The sequence below is a fragment of the Alosa pseudoharengus genome, unplaced genomic scaffold, assembly GCF_046254945.1.
Source record: "Alosa pseudoharengus isolate Yale_2024_CS ecotype anadromous, Long Island Sound unplaced genomic scaffold, YU_APseudo_1.1 YU_APseudo_1.1_scf_5, whole genome shotgun sequence".
NCBI classification, from domain to species: Eukaryota; Metazoa; Chordata; class Actinopteri; order Clupeiformes; family Clupeidae; genus Alosa; species Alosa pseudoharengus.
The window spans coordinates 27,440,179-27,456,789 of NW_027468837.1; the positions used below are offsets into that span (position 1 = coordinate 27,440,179).

The following is a 16,611-nucleotide window of genomic DNA, read 5'->3' on the forward strand; positions in this document are numbered from 1 at the left end:
AGACCCAAAATAAAGTCGGAAAAAATCAATTCCACTGTCCAGCCAGATGCCAATGTTTATTTTTCCTAATCTCCTGAGAAAGTGCTCTAGTAATAATAATAATAATAGTTAATTATAATAATAATAATAATAATAATAGGTTTATTTTATATAGCGCCTTTCTCAAACCCAAGGTCGCTTTACATAGTAGGAAGGCAGGGAAACACAATAACAAACAAACAAATTATACAAGTATTATACTGTATGTTCTTAAGCGAGGGAAGAGATTTGTTTGATTTTAGAGGGGCCGTGTGTATGCAGGATACTGCTTTCTTGTGTGGTGGGACGATGGTTGCGTAACATCCTGTCCCCAATTGTTATTCAAATAATTTAGCGGTCTGCTGAGATGCAGCGGCATAATGGCGTGACCACTCGCCGCTTCCCTTTGTTAAGATGAATGAGCCACACTCATTAAAACAATGATCTGTGCATCTGCATCTGAAAGGCCTGCTTACTGTATGCCTAGCGTTCCTCAACTCTCTGTGTGTGTGTGTCTGTGTGTGTGAGAGAGAGAAAAGAGGTGGTAAGGCAGTGTAACGTAAGGTCAGGTACTGTTGTATAGGATCACATCCAGTAAAGTAGTTAAATGTTCCTGTGTGATGCCATTGATGAGGCTGCTGATTGGAGGCATCGGAGTTCTCATCCTCTTTGGCTTTGAATGCCTGTTTACTTGACATACCGTCACACTAAGCTCCACTGACCCACATAACCCCAGACACAATTCTGCATGAAATAAGTAAATAACTTTTTTTTGGACCAGACTCTGACCATGGAAAAAAAACTGTACTTCGTAAGCAGCAATCAAAAGCAGGGAGAGTTTGGGACCGATGTCAATCCTTCTTGCCATTCCAAAATGAGCTGGGGGGTATTCCAAGTATATGGATTAGTGGCAGACTTGACTAGGCTAAGTCTGAGCAAGTGGCAAACCTGCTAATAGAAGATGGGAAGATGCCCCAGTGTGTCAGAGACAGGGCACCAAAAAGCTGCCATGTGCCTTTACTGTGCTGAACCCTGATCTACTCTGTGCCCCATTGGCTGGATGCGGCCCACTGTGATGGGGCAGTGACCTGCGTCTAAGGACACAGTGCTTCATGCTGCAGAGTGGGGTGTGTGTGTGTGTGTGTGTGGGTGTGTCAGTCTGTGTGTATGGGTGTGTGTGTGTGTTCTGTCTGGACAGTGGAGTACTCAGTAAGAAAGGTCATTGCATGTGAGAGATGATGGGGATCTTAAAATCCTTGAAGTGTTTATTCCTCTTGAGGACCTTGGGATTACAGATTTAGACATCAAAGTGATAATCCTGATGCCAAGTCCCCCACATATTTATGAGTGTGTGCTGTTTGGACATCCTCTCACGGCTCTTCAATATCTCACTTTCTGACTTAATTTCCATCGTTTCATTGTTTGTGTGTGTGTGTGTGTGTGTGTGTGTGTGTGTGTGTGTGTGAGAGAGAGTGCAAAAGAGAGTCCCTGGCAGTATTTGGGTCCCGTATGCAGTCCAGAAGTGCCTGACTGAGAGCAGCTGGATTTAAGCTGTTAAACATGGCAGCGCTCTTTTGCATTCTATCTCTCCCTCCCTCTCTATCTCTCTCTCTCCCTCCCCCCCTCCCTCTCCCTCTCTCTCTCCCTCCCTCCCTGCCTCTCTCTCTGTCTTCATCGTGCCAGCGGCCATGGATCCGGTGGGCCTGGCAGGGCGAGTGTTTGTTTGTGTGGGGTTCTTGTCCAGCGGAGCCGAGGGGTTCTGTTCCCTGGCCCGGCTCCAGAGGCCCGCTACAAAGCGGACCATTGACCATTGTAGGGGCCCGAGAGGGCTCAAGCTTGTTTTCACTCCGGGGTTGATTTGATTATGCGTGTTTTGTGTTGGCCACTCCTTTGCCTCAAGGCCAAAACAGAAGCCTCAGGGCCGGCGCTTAAAAACGGCTACAAATAGCCTAATTTTTTTGCCTCCTCTCCTCCTCCTCCTCCTCCTCCTCCTCCTCCTCCTTCTCCTCCTCCTCCTTCTCATCTTCCCTCCTTTCCTCTCCCTCATCCTTCGCTCTGACGATGCCACAAGCATCTCCAGCTTCGTGGCTAGGCGACATGACCGGGGAATGTGAGCCCACGCTGTTGAAAAGTGAAAGAGGGTTTGTCCCGTTGAAAAAGCGCCCTGACCTCCCCCGAGGTACGGCTTCCCTCACTGATAAATGATACCTCCTCTTGATCCCTTCTCCCTGGGGGTAGGGGGTCTGCTGACGTGGTTACGTAAGGCAGTGCACGGGGGCCACTGTTGCATTGGTGCACTGCATAAAACCCTGGGCTCGTTAACGGGGAAAAATGTAGGACAGGATTTTTACTCTTTTATTTTTCTCTTCATGTGGTTTGGATTCTCAGAGCTCTCGTTTGGGGTAATTACTGTGCTTGTTAAACCAAGAAAAGTTCCCTAGGTCTGATTTTCTTAACGAGCCGTTTGGTTTTGTATGTTGGAAGTTGATCATCAGAGACATAACGGATGGTTGTGCATTTCAAACCATATAAATTATTGCAGGAAACATAGTTATGTTAGCTTTTCTGAATAATATCTGTCTCTGTGACTGTTGTTTCTCATTATTTAGAAATACCTGCTGTTCTATACCTGTTGACCAATTGCTGATAGTGTTCAACAGCACACATTCCAGAGGTTCAATGAGTAACTTGCAGCACAAGGCCTTTAACCCAAAGCTTCAGTATTTTTTACAGTTTCTTTCTTTCTCTATTTCTTTCTTTCTGTAGATGGGGTCCATTCTGTGTCGGCTCAGTGTCTGCTGCAGGTGACCATCATCACAGACGAGATGCTCTCCAACAGCATCACGCTGCGCCTGGCTAACACGTCACAAGAGCGCTTCCTGTCGCTGCTGCTGGCCCAGTTCCTGGACGGTGTGGCGCGTGTTCTCTCGGCTTCGCGTGAGGACGTGGTCGTCTTCAACGTCCAGGACGACACCGACGTCAGCGCCAGCATCCTCAATGTCAGCCTCTCTGTGGCCGTGCCGGGTGATGGAGCCGGTGGTGGCGGCGGCGGCGGTGGTGTTGGTAGGGGAGGAGCGGGCGGTGTTGGAAGCAGGCGTAACCTGGGAGTGACCGGAAGGGGCGGCCATGGCGTGGAGTTCCTGGGCTCGGAGGAGCTGCAGGAGCGGCTGTACCTGAACCGCAGCCTGCTGGCGCGCATCTCCTCGCAGGAGGTGCTGCCCTTCGACGACAACATCTGCCTGCGCGAGCCCTGCGAGAACTACATGAAGTGCGTCTCGGTGCTAAAGTTTGACAGCCTGGCGCCCTTTGTGGCGTCCGACACCATCCTGTTCCGGCCCATCCAGCCCATCGCTGGCCTGCGCTGCCGCTGCCCGGCCGGCTTCACGGGGGACTACTGCGAGACCGAGGTGGACCTGTGCTACTCCAAGCCCTGCGGGCCGCACGGCGTCTGCCGCAGCAGGGAGGGAGGCTACACCTGCGAGTGTCTGGACGACTACACAGGTAGGAGCTCTCTCCACAGGCAGACCAGCTCTGTTCTGAAGCATCTCCTGTGCCCCGTCATTATCTGGTCTTCTCTCTTTCTGTCAATCTCTCTATTCAGTCTCTCTCCGGTCCTCCGGTCCTCTGCCTCCCTCTCTCCTCCCGCACTCTCATGCTTTCCCCTGTGTCTCTCTCAGCCTATGTCTCTGTCTCCCTCTCCTTTGCCTTCTTCCTCCATCTTCTCTCTCTTTGTTTCTTTCTCTTTCTCTCTCTCTCTCTCTCTCTCTCTCTCTCTCTCTCTCTCTCTCTCTCTCTCTCTCTTTCTCTTTCTCTTTCTCTTTTTCTCTCTCTCACCACAAAGAACTTCACCTTTGATATCATAGGGCTTTCTTGCAGTGCAAGGCCACTTGCTTTTAAGAAGGACCATGTGTGACACAATAGAGTTCTCACCCATTCAAAAGTAACATTGGCTCCAAGGCAAATTAATCAAATGAATGTGATGTCCTTTTACTTCATGTGGACTCCTGATAAAGTTGGGATACAAGGCTGTGTAGAGGTAAAGACGTCGTAAACCTGAGGTTGCATCTCACCAGAGAATAAAACCATTGTGTCCAAGTGTCCTTGTGAGACTTGAGGCGTAGTGCTGGTGTAGTACTTGAAGCACAACACCTTTGTTTTTATTCTCTTCTGCAAGGTGGTTAGTCGTGATCACATCTAAATAGCATCCGTGACCCAGGTGCTCCGGAGAGATGATTCAGGGGAGGGTTGAACTGGTTGAGAATTCAGAGTTCTGTTGATATCCCTGCCCAGAGGTACTCTGATGAGATTATGTTGTCCTTAATCCTTGGAGGTTAACCCCTTGATTTAAGCTTTACGTTATTGCAAATTAATATATCTGTGGTACTTCACCTTTAGTTTATAGCCCCTAGATCAATACTAGTGAAGTACTGCTGTCATCTTCATATTGATTGAATACCCATGTAAGGGTCATTTGTGGCATGATTGAATGTGGCTTTTGAGTGTAGCCCATAGGAGATGCATCACACCCTGAGCAACAACCAGTCCATGAGACGTAAATGCATGTACTCAAACATGATCCCCTGTTTAACGAATGGACAGGGAGCTGTTGAGCAGAAGACAGAACTGTTCAGTGCACAGGGAGCACTTGCATGGTGACACAAGGTATTGATCTAATAATCGCCTTTGTCTGGCTGGAGAGGGAGACCACTAAATTAAACATGGAAAAAGCTTTTCAGCAGCAGCAGCAGCCATCCATTTCTGTTTTTTTTTTTTTTTTTGGCTCACTCACTCTCTCCCTCTTAGTATTTCTCTGTCTCTCGCTCTCTCTCTCTCTCGCTCTCTCTCTCTCTCTCTCTCTCTCTCTCTCTCTCTCTCTCTCTCTCTCTCTCTCTCTCTCTCTATCTCTGTCACGAACACATGCTCCAAGAAATTCTTTCAGAACATCCACACGAGCTGACATAAGCACTCATTAACTCACATACACTTTGCTCACAACTCTCATCTTTTCTTTTTGTGTGCGAACAAACACATACATAAAACACACACACACACACACACACACACACACACACACACACACACACAGACACATAGTCACACACATAGACACACACACACACACACACAAACTCAGGCGCTGCTGTGGCCTGGCCCATGGGCTCTCTTGTTCCTCGTGTGGAGTGGTTTTGAGAGCCCAGAGGTCCGGGGCCAGGCCTTTATCACGGGATTTAAAATGTCCGGGCAGAAAGACAATGGCGCGCTTTGGCCACGGAGCTGAACACCTCTTTGAAGAATAATGGAGGGAAGTGATTAATTATGGATGGCCACAGATGGAAAAGGGACCCCCCCCCCCCCCTCCATCACCCTGAACCCCCTGAGTAAAATGGCCGCCGGATAAAAATAAGAAGAGAGGCCGAGGGAGCGGAATGAAAGCACTCTATAGACTCCCTTAAGCTCCCTCGGCCTGATGGGAGAAAAGTTTCAAGCCTCCCTCTGCTTTTTTTTTTCTCTCTCTTTTTTTCTCAACTCACAACAAGATAACGAAGAGAGGTTGTGTTTTTTTCCCCCTCTTTCCTTACTCAGGTTATTAACCATCAAAGCCTGGGATCCTGGGAGCGCGACGAAACGCTGAAAAGTGCACGCTCCCCTTTCCTCCTATCCGCTCTTACGAGACACCGAGATAACGCGGGCCTCGGATGTTATTCAGTCGGCTCCAAAAAATTACACACCTCGCCGGAAAGAATCCACACGATGAGAGCGCGGCATGAGAGCGAGGATGGTGAAGAGGTTGGGGCAGAGACCCCAGCTAGGGGAGGGAATGAGGTCAGGGGCATAGGAAGCAACATGAAACAGCTAATCATGCCAGACCGTATAATGAGCGCTTTTGAATATTGCAATGGCAGAGAGCGAGGGTGAAAAAGAGAGGAAAAAAGAAGCTGCACTTTGTTGAATATGCAAATAATCAGGAATAACAGTCTTTTTGGCCTTTTCTGCTTGGGTAGAAAAAGGCTTGCGGGAAGGAAAAAGCAGAACATTGCCTTTTTTGTGTGTGTATGCGTGTGTGTGTGTGAGTGTGTGTGTGTCTGCCTGCCTGCTTTGGGCACTCTGAAGAGACCTGCCTGTGCTTGTGCATACTCATCTGTGATTTGCTTTCATTTGTGAACTTAATTCCGACTTTAATTTATAACCTTGACAGCCTTTCAACCTTGACCATCATTTACCAATATTTTCCTGATAAACTTGACAGTACTTCTTGCACTGCTTATGCACTACATATTTGCATGCTTGAGCCCAGAAGGCTGGTGCCTTGCAGTAAATGGTGCTTTACTCAAGGGCATACCAAGCCAGCCTTAATACAAGAATACTCTACACCCAAACCCACCCCCTGCCCCCAACCGGACACTCCTCCAGTGACATGACGGTATGTGAAGTGACTTAATTTCATATGCAGTTTGCAAGGGATGGAAAAGACAAGGCTTTTAGGCCTCTGGGTTTGGGGGTAAATGATTTGAACTAGTCTGGACATGTGCCACTATCCCAAGACCTACCGACATAAGCACTCTGCTAACAAACTTAAAGTAACTCTACCCTAGAAAATGAATGAGACAGCAGCATGTCCTGTCCCGTTAGCTCACCTTTGTATATTGTATTATAGCCTGATCCAGTTATTTTACAACAGTTTCAGAGCATGTTGTTAGTTGTTTAGTGCTTTGTTAGAGCATTTTTCAAATGCCAAAGCATATTTCAAAGACTAATGCCTAATGCATTCCAGAGTCAGGTGTATTCACGAGAGTGTTTGTGTGTGTGTGTGTGTGGGGGGGGGGGGTTGGTTATGGGCAGGTGGGAGTGTGGCTAACTCACAGCCAGGAGTCATTCAGTGGTTCCTGAATGGGCCAATAGTAATGTGAAGGTCGCACACAGAGGGTGGCTGTGCTGGAATCCACCCGTTTGGGATCAGTGAGTGTTTGAAAGGCACTCTGGGCCTCCAACAAGCCCTTGATCCCATCGCTGGAGCCAGGATTGGCGCTCGGTGGGAGCAGGTGTAGCTGCGCCTGCCCCCTACTTAGCGGCCACACACACTGCTCTTCACCGCTAGTGAGTAAAGTGAATTCATTATGTAAGCCGCAGCGGATGTGCTGCCGCATGCACTTGTGCAGTGGTGTGTGAGTTTTTTGTGTGTGTGTGTGTGTGTGTGATCCTGTGGGTGTAAGTGTGAAAGAGAGTATGTTCACTCCTCGATGGGTCTGGGTTAAGAGCTACTCCTCGCTGTGTTTTGTATGTTGTAGGTGTGTATGGAGGATGGAGTGGCTTGTAAGAGAGGGAGTCATTTTGTGTTTGTGTTTGTGTGTGTGTGTGTGTGTGTGTGTGTGTGTGTGTGTGTGTGTGTGTGTGTGTGTGTGTGTGTGTGTGTGTGTGTGTGTGTGTGTGTGTGTGTGTGTGTGTGTGTGTGTGTGTGTGTGTGTGTGTGTGTGTGTGTGTGTGTGTGTGTGTGTGTGTGTGTGTGTGTGTGTGTGTGTGTGTCACCAGCGGGAGGCAATCATGTCCGTTCAGCACATTAAACCTCATCAATCTCACTCGTTTTCTGTCTTTCTCTCTGTCAGTCTCTTTGTCTTGCTAGCACCCCCCTCCGTCACACACACACGTACACACAGTTTCAGCTGTGTGTAGAGGTTGGCCGCTGCTGAGGTAGGTGATGGTGGTCATGTGCTGCGGATGTCTGAGCTGAGTGCTAGCTATTCTCTACACCCCATCAGCCAGCCATCAGGACACCGCACACCACACAATCCACCTCCCATCCCCATCTGATGTCTCTTTCTCTTAGACACACACACACACACACACATGCACACTAAAAATATCTCGTATCCCATATCTCTCTTTCTATTGCTCTTCTGTCTCACGCAACCTCTCTCTCTCTCCCCTCTTTCTCTCTCCTCTCTCATTCTCTCTCTCTCCTGTCTCTCTCTCTCGCTCTCTCTCTCTCCTACCTCTCTCTCTTGCTCTCTCTCTCCTACCTCTCCTCTCTCTCTCTCTCTCTCTCGCTCTCTCTCTCTCCTACCTCTCTCTCTCTCTCTCTCTCTCTCTCTCGCGCTGCTCAGCTCCCACTGGTTTGGACTGATTGAGTGTTGCATTTGCCACTTTCCCTTGGCTCCCAGAATTACTGTTTGATTGCTGCCCAGCTTTTCTATGTGGCGGTGTGTGTTAGTGCACACTGTGCTTATCTCTGTGTGTGTGTGTGTGTGTTTGTGTGCATCATGCTGGTCTGTCATTTTGCCTGTGTGCAGTGCTTAAATTGCTCTATCAGTGGGTGTATGGAGGAAAGACAGAATTTGTGTGTGTGTGTGTGTGTGTGTGTGTGTGTGTGTGTGTGTGTGTGTGTGTGTGTGTGACTGTGACTGCTGGGCCCGTAGGCGTTGCCAGATGGAGAATAGGGTGGTGAGAGAGAAGAATAGCAGAACAGACGTCCGTCTACTCTAGCTCCAGTTTAGATGGACAGAGGGAGAGGAAGGAGAGGAGGAGAGAGGGAGAGGAAGGAGAGGAAGAGAGAGTGAGGGAGAGGAAGAGAGAGAGAGAGAGAGAGAGAGAGAAAAGGACAAACCGTTTTGAGTCTGATTGTAGAGGTGATGGCAAAGCAAGTAAAAGCTAAATGGATACCTTCACATGGGTTCTGAAAGCACTCTGTTAGTCATGCCGGTTTACCATTATTCAGACCAGCAGAGCTTGTCTCACCAATGACCTTTCTTTGTGTGTGTGTTTGTGTGTGTGGTTCTGTACAGGACAGGGGGAGGTTGTGATATTTATAGTGTGCCCTTCCTGCAAACCACTATAATACACACACACACACACACACACACACACACACACACACACACACACACACACACAAACACAAACTGAGACCCTCTGCACATCAGACCCACTTTCACAGAGGCTCACTTCACATCCTCATCCCCTCACCCTCATCCAGTTCACCTTGGCTGTGTGTGCGTGTGTGTGTGCGGGCTTTGGCCTCTTTTGGAAACATAATGGAGGGAGGCTGTGCTGAGGGAGGTCCTGACCCATACCTGTTCTACTCAACCCAACCATTAGCAGTTATCAATGATATCTCTCTCTCTCGCTCACTCGCGCTCTCTCTCTCTCTCTCTCTCTCTGTCTCTCTCTCTCTCTCTCTCTCTCTCTCTCTCTCGTTTGTTCTCTCTCTCTCTCTCTCTCTCTCTCTCTCTCTCTCTCTCGTTTGTTCTCTCTCTCTCTCTCTCTCCAAACGTCTCCATTTTAGCCATTTCTTTGCTCTGCTGGTGTGGGCGCCCTCACCCAGTGTTATGTGTTTATCAGTCGTGGCACGTCACTGGCGGTGGTTTAGTCTTTTCTCCAGCTGACCGTAATTGCGATGCTGTGAGGGGCTGAGGGCTTACCACTCTCAGCAGGGGGCCAGTGCGGCAGGCAGCTTTTCTGGCCGCTGCAGGGAGGAACAGAACTCTGTACAGACGGACGGCTTTCGGTGTGTGAGGCTAACAGGCTAACCGCTGGAAGCCGCTAGCTGCAAAGGGTCCATCAAAGTCAGCTGTTAACTGCATAGCATGTCTCGGGGTTTAAGCCAAGCTCAGGATTTGTCATTTGAGGATCTAGTCATCTGGTAGCCTGGCAGAGGGTTCTGGTTGGATATTGGTTGGATATTGGTTGGGTTTTGGTTGGGTTGTGGTTGGGTTAATTGCTGCATTACACCACTGATGGTTGTCATGGCTACATGGCCACTTATCATGTTATCAGTGTCACCAGTGTGCCAGGCTTTTAACAGTGTGATGTGGCACTATCACACACACCTGAGGGATTAGTTGAACACACACACACACACACACTTACTTATGTTTGTAATTGCAGAGTGGTGTAGTTGCGGAGTCTCTAGAAACTTCAGGGTGGTTTGTCGTATTAGCTTGTGGCAGCACTAGAGCAGAGGGTGTAATGACTGAGGGCTAAATAATTTCTGCGTTTGTGTGTTTGATGTTTATTTGTGTGTGTCTGTGTGTGTGTGTGTTTGTGTGTGCTTTCAGGCAGACATAATTATAGATTAATGAGGACAACTTTCAGAGCTCCAACATAAAAACACCATCTGCTGATCTATATGCAAAAACAAACATGGTTTCCCAATGCAGGGCTCAGCTTCACTGAAGGTGTTCCAGCTCACCTCACTACTCCCAGCTACCATGATACTGTATGCAGGCATCACACAGCGGCTTCATTTGACGAAACATGTCACAATGTTCTCTCCGCTCCATTCAGCTGCCTCGTATACGCGATCCGACAGGGCTTTTGTGTGTGTGTGTGTGTGTGTGTGTGTGTGTTCTGTGTTTGCTTGTGAGTGTATTTTTAGGAGAGTGTGTGTGTGTGTGTGTGTGTGTCTAATGTAAGTGAATGCTTGTGCGGATGTTTTTTTTGCTTTTTGTGTGTATATGGGTGTGTGTCTGTGTGAGTGCATGCATGTTTGTGCTTGCAAGTCTGTGTATGCACATGTATGTATTTGTGCGTATATGTGTGTATGTGTGTGTGTATGATTTCCAGAGGCCCTGCTCACTTTGCCAGTGCTAATGACTCATTTGAGCGGTAAACAGAGGAGTTACAGGCAAGCGCAGTCACACAGAGTGTGAGTGGTACAACACTGGAAGATCAGCTTTAATAATGGATGCCTGCGTTCGACATGGCCTTAACCCCACCGAAACCCCCACCTGCCTCCTGCCAAAGCCCCACACCTGTGGCGGAAAGGGCCATCCCAAGAGATGCCTGACTAAAAAACCTAACACTCTCACATGCAGTCTCGGGTTACTGCCTCTGACAAAAACACTCTATGTCTGGTGTTGGGATGTTGTTATTGTTCTGAATAAATGGCTGTTGGATACGAGTCAAGACAAAGGGAATAGACTCTCTCTGGTGCCAGTGTTCTACTGGGTGTGTATTATTTAATAGCTGGTAGGGAAGTCCCACTATGTGAGGGGTTTGGGAGAAAAATGGGCCATGTGCTCTCTCTCTCCCTCCCTCTCTCTCTCTCTCTCTCTCTCTCTCTCTCTCTCTCTCTCTCTCTCTCTCTCTCTCTCTCTATCTGTGTGTTTTTAGTGGCGGGCGAATTCAAGCTTCTGTCAGCAGGACGCCGGCTGTCTAAGGCCGGCCGCTCGGCTCAATGTCATCTGCCGAAACATTTGTTTTATTCATCGATTTAATCACGCGCTTCTGACTCAATTAAGACCCCACGGCCTCCTCTCCGTCTCTGTCTCTCAGCCACTCTGACGCTCCCCGCTCGGCAGCCCGGCTCGAGGAGAGCGGGGGAAATGAGGTCACTGTAGAGAAGAAAGGTGACCTTGGAGAGTATTGCACGTCGACGTGACAATAGGAGGAGCAGCGGATGGTGGGGGGTCAGTACGGTCGGTACAGAAAACAGCCCCCTTTATCCAATTAGCTTTAAAAAGCCTAAATGAGGAACCAGTCGCTGCAAGCCGTTAGCTGATTAATTTCCCCTCGTATTCAGCCCGTAATTGTTTGCTTACGTTGTCGGTGCAGCGGCTCTTTTCTCTCCCCTTGAGGTTATTAGACGGTGTGGGGTGGGGGGGGGGGGGTGTAAAAATAAGCAATGGCAAATTGTTTTGGGTCAGGAGGGCGAGTCGTTTGTGGTTGGTGTCGCCTGAAATTATTATGTGATTTGTGAGGAAAACAAGCATGCCCAGTCAGCTAGAACAACTGTGTGTGTGTCTGTGTGTGTGTCTGTGTGTGTGTCTGTGTGTGTGTGAATGAGAGTTAATGAGGGCAGTCTGTTTTATAAAATGATTCCTTCATGGGCAGTTTACCCCCAGATCCCCCATTTCATTATAAATGTTATCACCTAACAAATTTGCTTCTCTCATGGATGCTCTTGCCCTAAATCATGACATTTAGCCACTTTTATTCCCCATCTCTGTAAATATTTCATGCGGCGGTGACAGGCAAACTCATTGTGTGGAACTGAAGGAGTGGGTTTTGTACGCAGCAGCATCAGGTCCCAAAGCCTGGCTGGGAGGAGTGGGAACAATGCTGTCTTCCGCTGTCGGCGCTAGGTGCTGTCCACCACCGCCGCCCTGGTGTGCTTTGTGCTGCTGCTCGTTTGGTCAGTGCAAGTGAGGGAGGACAGGAAGACGGCCATTGTGTTGTTCCTGCTGGCCAACACGGGCCCTGTGTATCCATTGTGTTCCGTTTCCCCCTCAGAAAAAAAAAGTGTCTTTGTCTAGCTTTCCAATGTGACACTGGAAGACACACACTCAGGCACACATACACACACACACACACTGAGACACTGACACATTGCTCCCATACTGTAGCAGAGAGGCTCTGACACAGATTCTTGCAGACTCTCTAAGCTAAAGCAACCGCAGTCTCCAGGTTTGCCGGGGGAGAGAGACAGAGTCGTCCGCTGCAGGACCTTACTGACTCATACTGACACACTTTCATTCTCTCACTCCCTCTGCATCCATCTCTTTCTCTTCCTACTTCATCTCTCTCCCTTCTCTCCTCCTCGCCCTGTCTCCTCTCTTCTCTTTCTGTTTACTTTCTCTACACTTTCTCATTCCCACTGTCGGCCTCCCTCCATCTCTCCATCTCTTTCTCTCTCTCTCTCTGTTTCACATGCACTCACTCTGTTTTTCTTTCTCATCTGCGCTCATTCTCCGTCTGTCAGATACTTTCTCACTCTCTTTCATCTCGCTGCAGCTCTGCCCTCCCGAGTCAGTCAGAGAGAGAGAGAGAGAGAGTGTGTGTGTGTGTGTGTGTGTGTGTGTGTGTGTGTGTGTGTGTGTGTGTGTGTGTGTGTGTGTGTGTGTGTGTGTGTGTGTGTGTGTGTGTGTGTGTGTGTGTGTGTGTGTGTGTGTGTGTGTGTGTGTGCTGCAAGCGAGCTGTGGGCTCCATCAGAAGTGAGGGAACAGAGTGGAGAGCTAAAAGAAGGCCTGAGAAGAGGAATGATAAGAGGGAGGGAGAGATGAAAGGAAATGTGACCCTCTGCTGTCCTATCCACACGGCCCATGTCATCAATGCTAATGAACCCTGACTAACGCTCTCTCTCTCCTTCTCTCTCACTCTCTCTCTTTCTCTCTCGTTCTCTCTCTCTCTTTCTCTCACTCTCTCTCTTTCTCTCTCGTTCTCTCTCTCTCTCTCTCTCACATTGTGTGTGTACTTATCCTTTTTCTCTTTCTTTTTTCACCCCACCTCATTTTCCTTCTATTTCATCTTTTTTCATCATTTTATTATCATTCCTTCTCCTACGCTGTTTTTCTTTTGGTCTTGTTTCTGTCCATTCCTAATCCTATCCTATTTTTGTGAATGAAGTGTTTTAAAAATGTAGTGTAAAGAAGAACTTTTAACAAATTCTCTCTGTCCTTTGTCCATCTCTTGAAACAGGGGAGCGGTGTGAGCTGTCCTCGAGGTCAGGCCGCTGTGCCCCTGGTGTGTGTAAGAACGGCGGCACGTGCGTGAACCTGCTGGTGGGCGGCTTCCGCTGCGAGTGTCCGGCGGGCGGCTACGAGAAGCCCTACTGCGAGATGACCACCCGCAACTTCCCCCCGCAGTCCTTCCTGACCTTCAAGGGCCTGCGCCAGCGCTTCCACTTCACCCTGTCCCTCTCGTGAGTGCCTCTCCTCCAGTATCCCACAATCCTCCTCCTCGGCTCCATTTTACCCTGCACCCACGCTGTTCTCAAATCACTGCATACTGATAGATAGCCTCAATAAAAGCAAGCAGCTTACACGAACACACACACGCACTTACACTGGAGCTGTCCATCCACCCACATGAATCACCAGCTTCTACACTAAATTGTTGACACCCCCTGGATCCTCTAAACTCCTCTAAATGTACAGTCCTCTGCAGTGGCTGGAGAAGCTGCTGCATCTTCATGTGGCGCCTGTAATGGCCAAACCAAATCATTTGCACTGTCCATGTAAGAGCTTTGGGAAGCGGTGGACGCATAGTAAAGAGCAAAGATTCTAGAGCGTACTTCAACATATCAACGTATTTTCCAGCCAGTAATCCATCTGTAGCGCTCTAGAATCTTTGGTAAAGAGAATCCTGCTTAGCTGTCTTCCAGGGACACCATGTGGGCATTAATCTGTTCCTCCTTCCAGTTCTCCACCCTGCTCTAGAGGCTCTTGTGGTGTTCCACATGCAGACTGCACATATGGCACACATACATGACTGGCCCAGCGCAGACATTATCTCCATATTTTGTACTGAAAAGTGTTTTTCTTAGAGAGCACCCTTGCCTGAATGACCCATTAGACAAGCCTGGGGCAGCTATTGCAATCTTTAGCACAGCCCTTCAATGTTTTCCTAGACTCGCACGCAAGGTCTACATGATGTCTCTCGTGGACATGCCATCCAGACAGGTTGACTGTATCGTCATGGAAGCGTATCAAAGTCAGCCCTGCAGCGTTGTCTTTGGCCAAAAGCCTTCATCAATATCTCTCTTCGCCCGCTTCTTTCTCCCTCTCTCTCTTTATTCTTCTCCTCTTCTTCTCATGCATCCGCTCTTCTGTGTGTCCGTCCCTCTGTAAATGGTTTGTCATTTTCTGGTGGATCAGAGTGGATCTTTTTTAGTCAGAGGGCAGTGGGGAGGGGGGCTGGGGTTGGTTAAGAGCCGTGGGTTGCCCCAGGCCATTTCTCTTTCCGGTTACAGGGTTCTAGGCGTAACGTGCAGCATGAAGGTCCACTTCTGAGTCTGATCTTATTAGGCTTATTGGACAGAGTAATGCTATGAGTCATTTCTCCCTCTCTCTCTCTCTCTTTCTTTTGCCCCCCCCTTCTTTCTCTCTTCCTCACTCTCTACCTCTTCCTCATCCTCTCTGTCTCTCTTACTCCCTCTATCTCTTTTCCCCTTTTGCTTCTTTCTTTGGCTCTCCATCATCTGTCCATCATCTCTTCATCTCTATTCTGTCTCTCTCTCTCTCTCTCTCTCTTTATCCCTCTGCCCCTACCTCCACCCCTCTACTGTTCTCTCTCTCTCTTTCTTTCTTTCTTTCTTTCTTTCTTTCTCTCTCTCTCTCTCTCTCTCTCTCTCTTTCTCTCTCTCTCTCTGCCCCTCTTCCACCCCTCTCATTAGAGAGTCTAATTGGTTGGCATCTCCAGTGCTCTTCCTCCTGTGGCCAGCTGCTCGTTCCAGCTGTTGTCGTCCAAATAATCATATTTTTCTCATCCCGCCATCAGCTGTTGTGAAGGTAACATAAGCCCACCAATATTGGCTGTGAGCTGTGCACTGGATTTAGTTACACTGTCTTTTCGTGTGTGTGTGTGTGTGTGTGTGTGTGTGTGTTTTGCTTACTCAAATAAAGGGTGTGTGATGTTTTTTTTTCCTTCTTCTCTCAATTCCGCTCCTCCAGTGTTCAAACTTGAAAGCAAAAGAAAAGTTGTTCTTTACTTTAGCAAGGTCAGAGGTAGCTGTCTGTAGCAGATGAGTAAAGTTTCTCTTTTGCTGTCAAAAGGCGCGAACATCAGTGTCGCGCAACACAAACGAGACCGTGTGAGGTGCGCACGCAAACAAACTGGAAAAGATCTGTCAGACGTGTCTGACATCGGCGAGAAGGAGACGTTCCCAAATGAGACCCGCCTTCCTCGTGTCGGATGCGGAGGAGAGTCGAGGAGTCGGATGAAAGGCTCGCTGTCAGAGGACGCCGGCGCGGAGGTTGATGAACGCACACATTTGGTGCGACGCTCTGCCTCTGCTCTTCCTGCCGTGGAGACTTTTGCCACAGTAAACTCTACGAGGCCCGCACACCCCCACAGCAACTACTTAATGAATGAGGCGTGACCAATAATACAGCTTTGTGTGTGAGGAGCTTTATGGCCAGGCCTGCGCTTTGAGCCTGGCTCGGATAACGTAGGGGGGGTGGGGGGTTGTGTGAAAGATAAAGACAGAGTGAGAGAGAGAGAGAGAGGGATGAGGAGAAAGTAGAGAGAGAAAATGGAAGGAGGAGTGAGAGGGTGGGAAGCAACAGCAGAGTGAATGATGGAGGGAGCAATGAGCAGGATGGGAAGACCGAGAGAAAGCAAATGAGCAGGACGGGAAGACTGAGAGAAAACAAATGTGAGTAAGATGCGAGGGGCTAAAAGAGAGCCTGAAAGAAACTGCTCAGACCTGTTTTTCCCTTTCTTCTCATCTCTCTCTTCTATTCCTCTCTCTCTTCTATTCCTCTCTCTGTGTGCGCCTGTCCTCCGAGGCCTTCCATCTTATACGGCTGCCTCAGAGGTCCTTTGAGTCACGGGGAGTAAAAGTGCAGCTCGGAGGCCGCAGGGTGGCCCTGCAACCCGATCTCACATTGATCAGGTTTCCTCCTGCGCCTCCGACGCGGCTCTTTTCACACCCCAGCGCCGGGGAAGTGGCCCCGTCACCATGTCAACGCCACCTCGCGGCATTCCAATTGATGTCATTGATTTTTCTTGTGGGAGGGGGGGGGGAGGGTGGGGAGGAAAACAAATGTGTTGTTCACAGCGTAGCTGCAAGACATGGGGCGTTACATGGCCCTTACATTGATCACTGGCTTCATGCTGACCTCAGATACATTTCACAAATCACTGCGCTCCATCCATTGT

The 16,611-nt window shown here is 48.9% G+C and overlaps 1 protein-coding gene across 1 annotated transcript in view; it reads left to right on the forward strand.

Moving 5' to 3' along the window:
• The window catches only part of celsr2 (cadherin, EGF LAG seven-pass G-type receptor 2), a 67,188-nt gene that overhangs the window by 19,392 nt on the left and 31,185 nt on the right, over positions 1 to 16,611 (forward strand). Inside the window, exons 2-5 of the mRNA XM_076269205.1 lie at positions 2,785 to 3,519; positions 13,429 to 13,651; positions 13,887 to 13,966; positions 15,504 to 15,772. Coding sequence (XP_076125320.1) covers positions 2,785 to 3,519; positions 13,429 to 13,651; positions 13,887 to 13,966; positions 15,504 to 15,772 — 1,307 coding nt within the window. The remainder of the gene's footprint in view (positions 1 to 2,784; positions 3,520 to 13,428; positions 13,652 to 13,886; positions 13,967 to 15,503; positions 15,773 to 16,611) is intronic.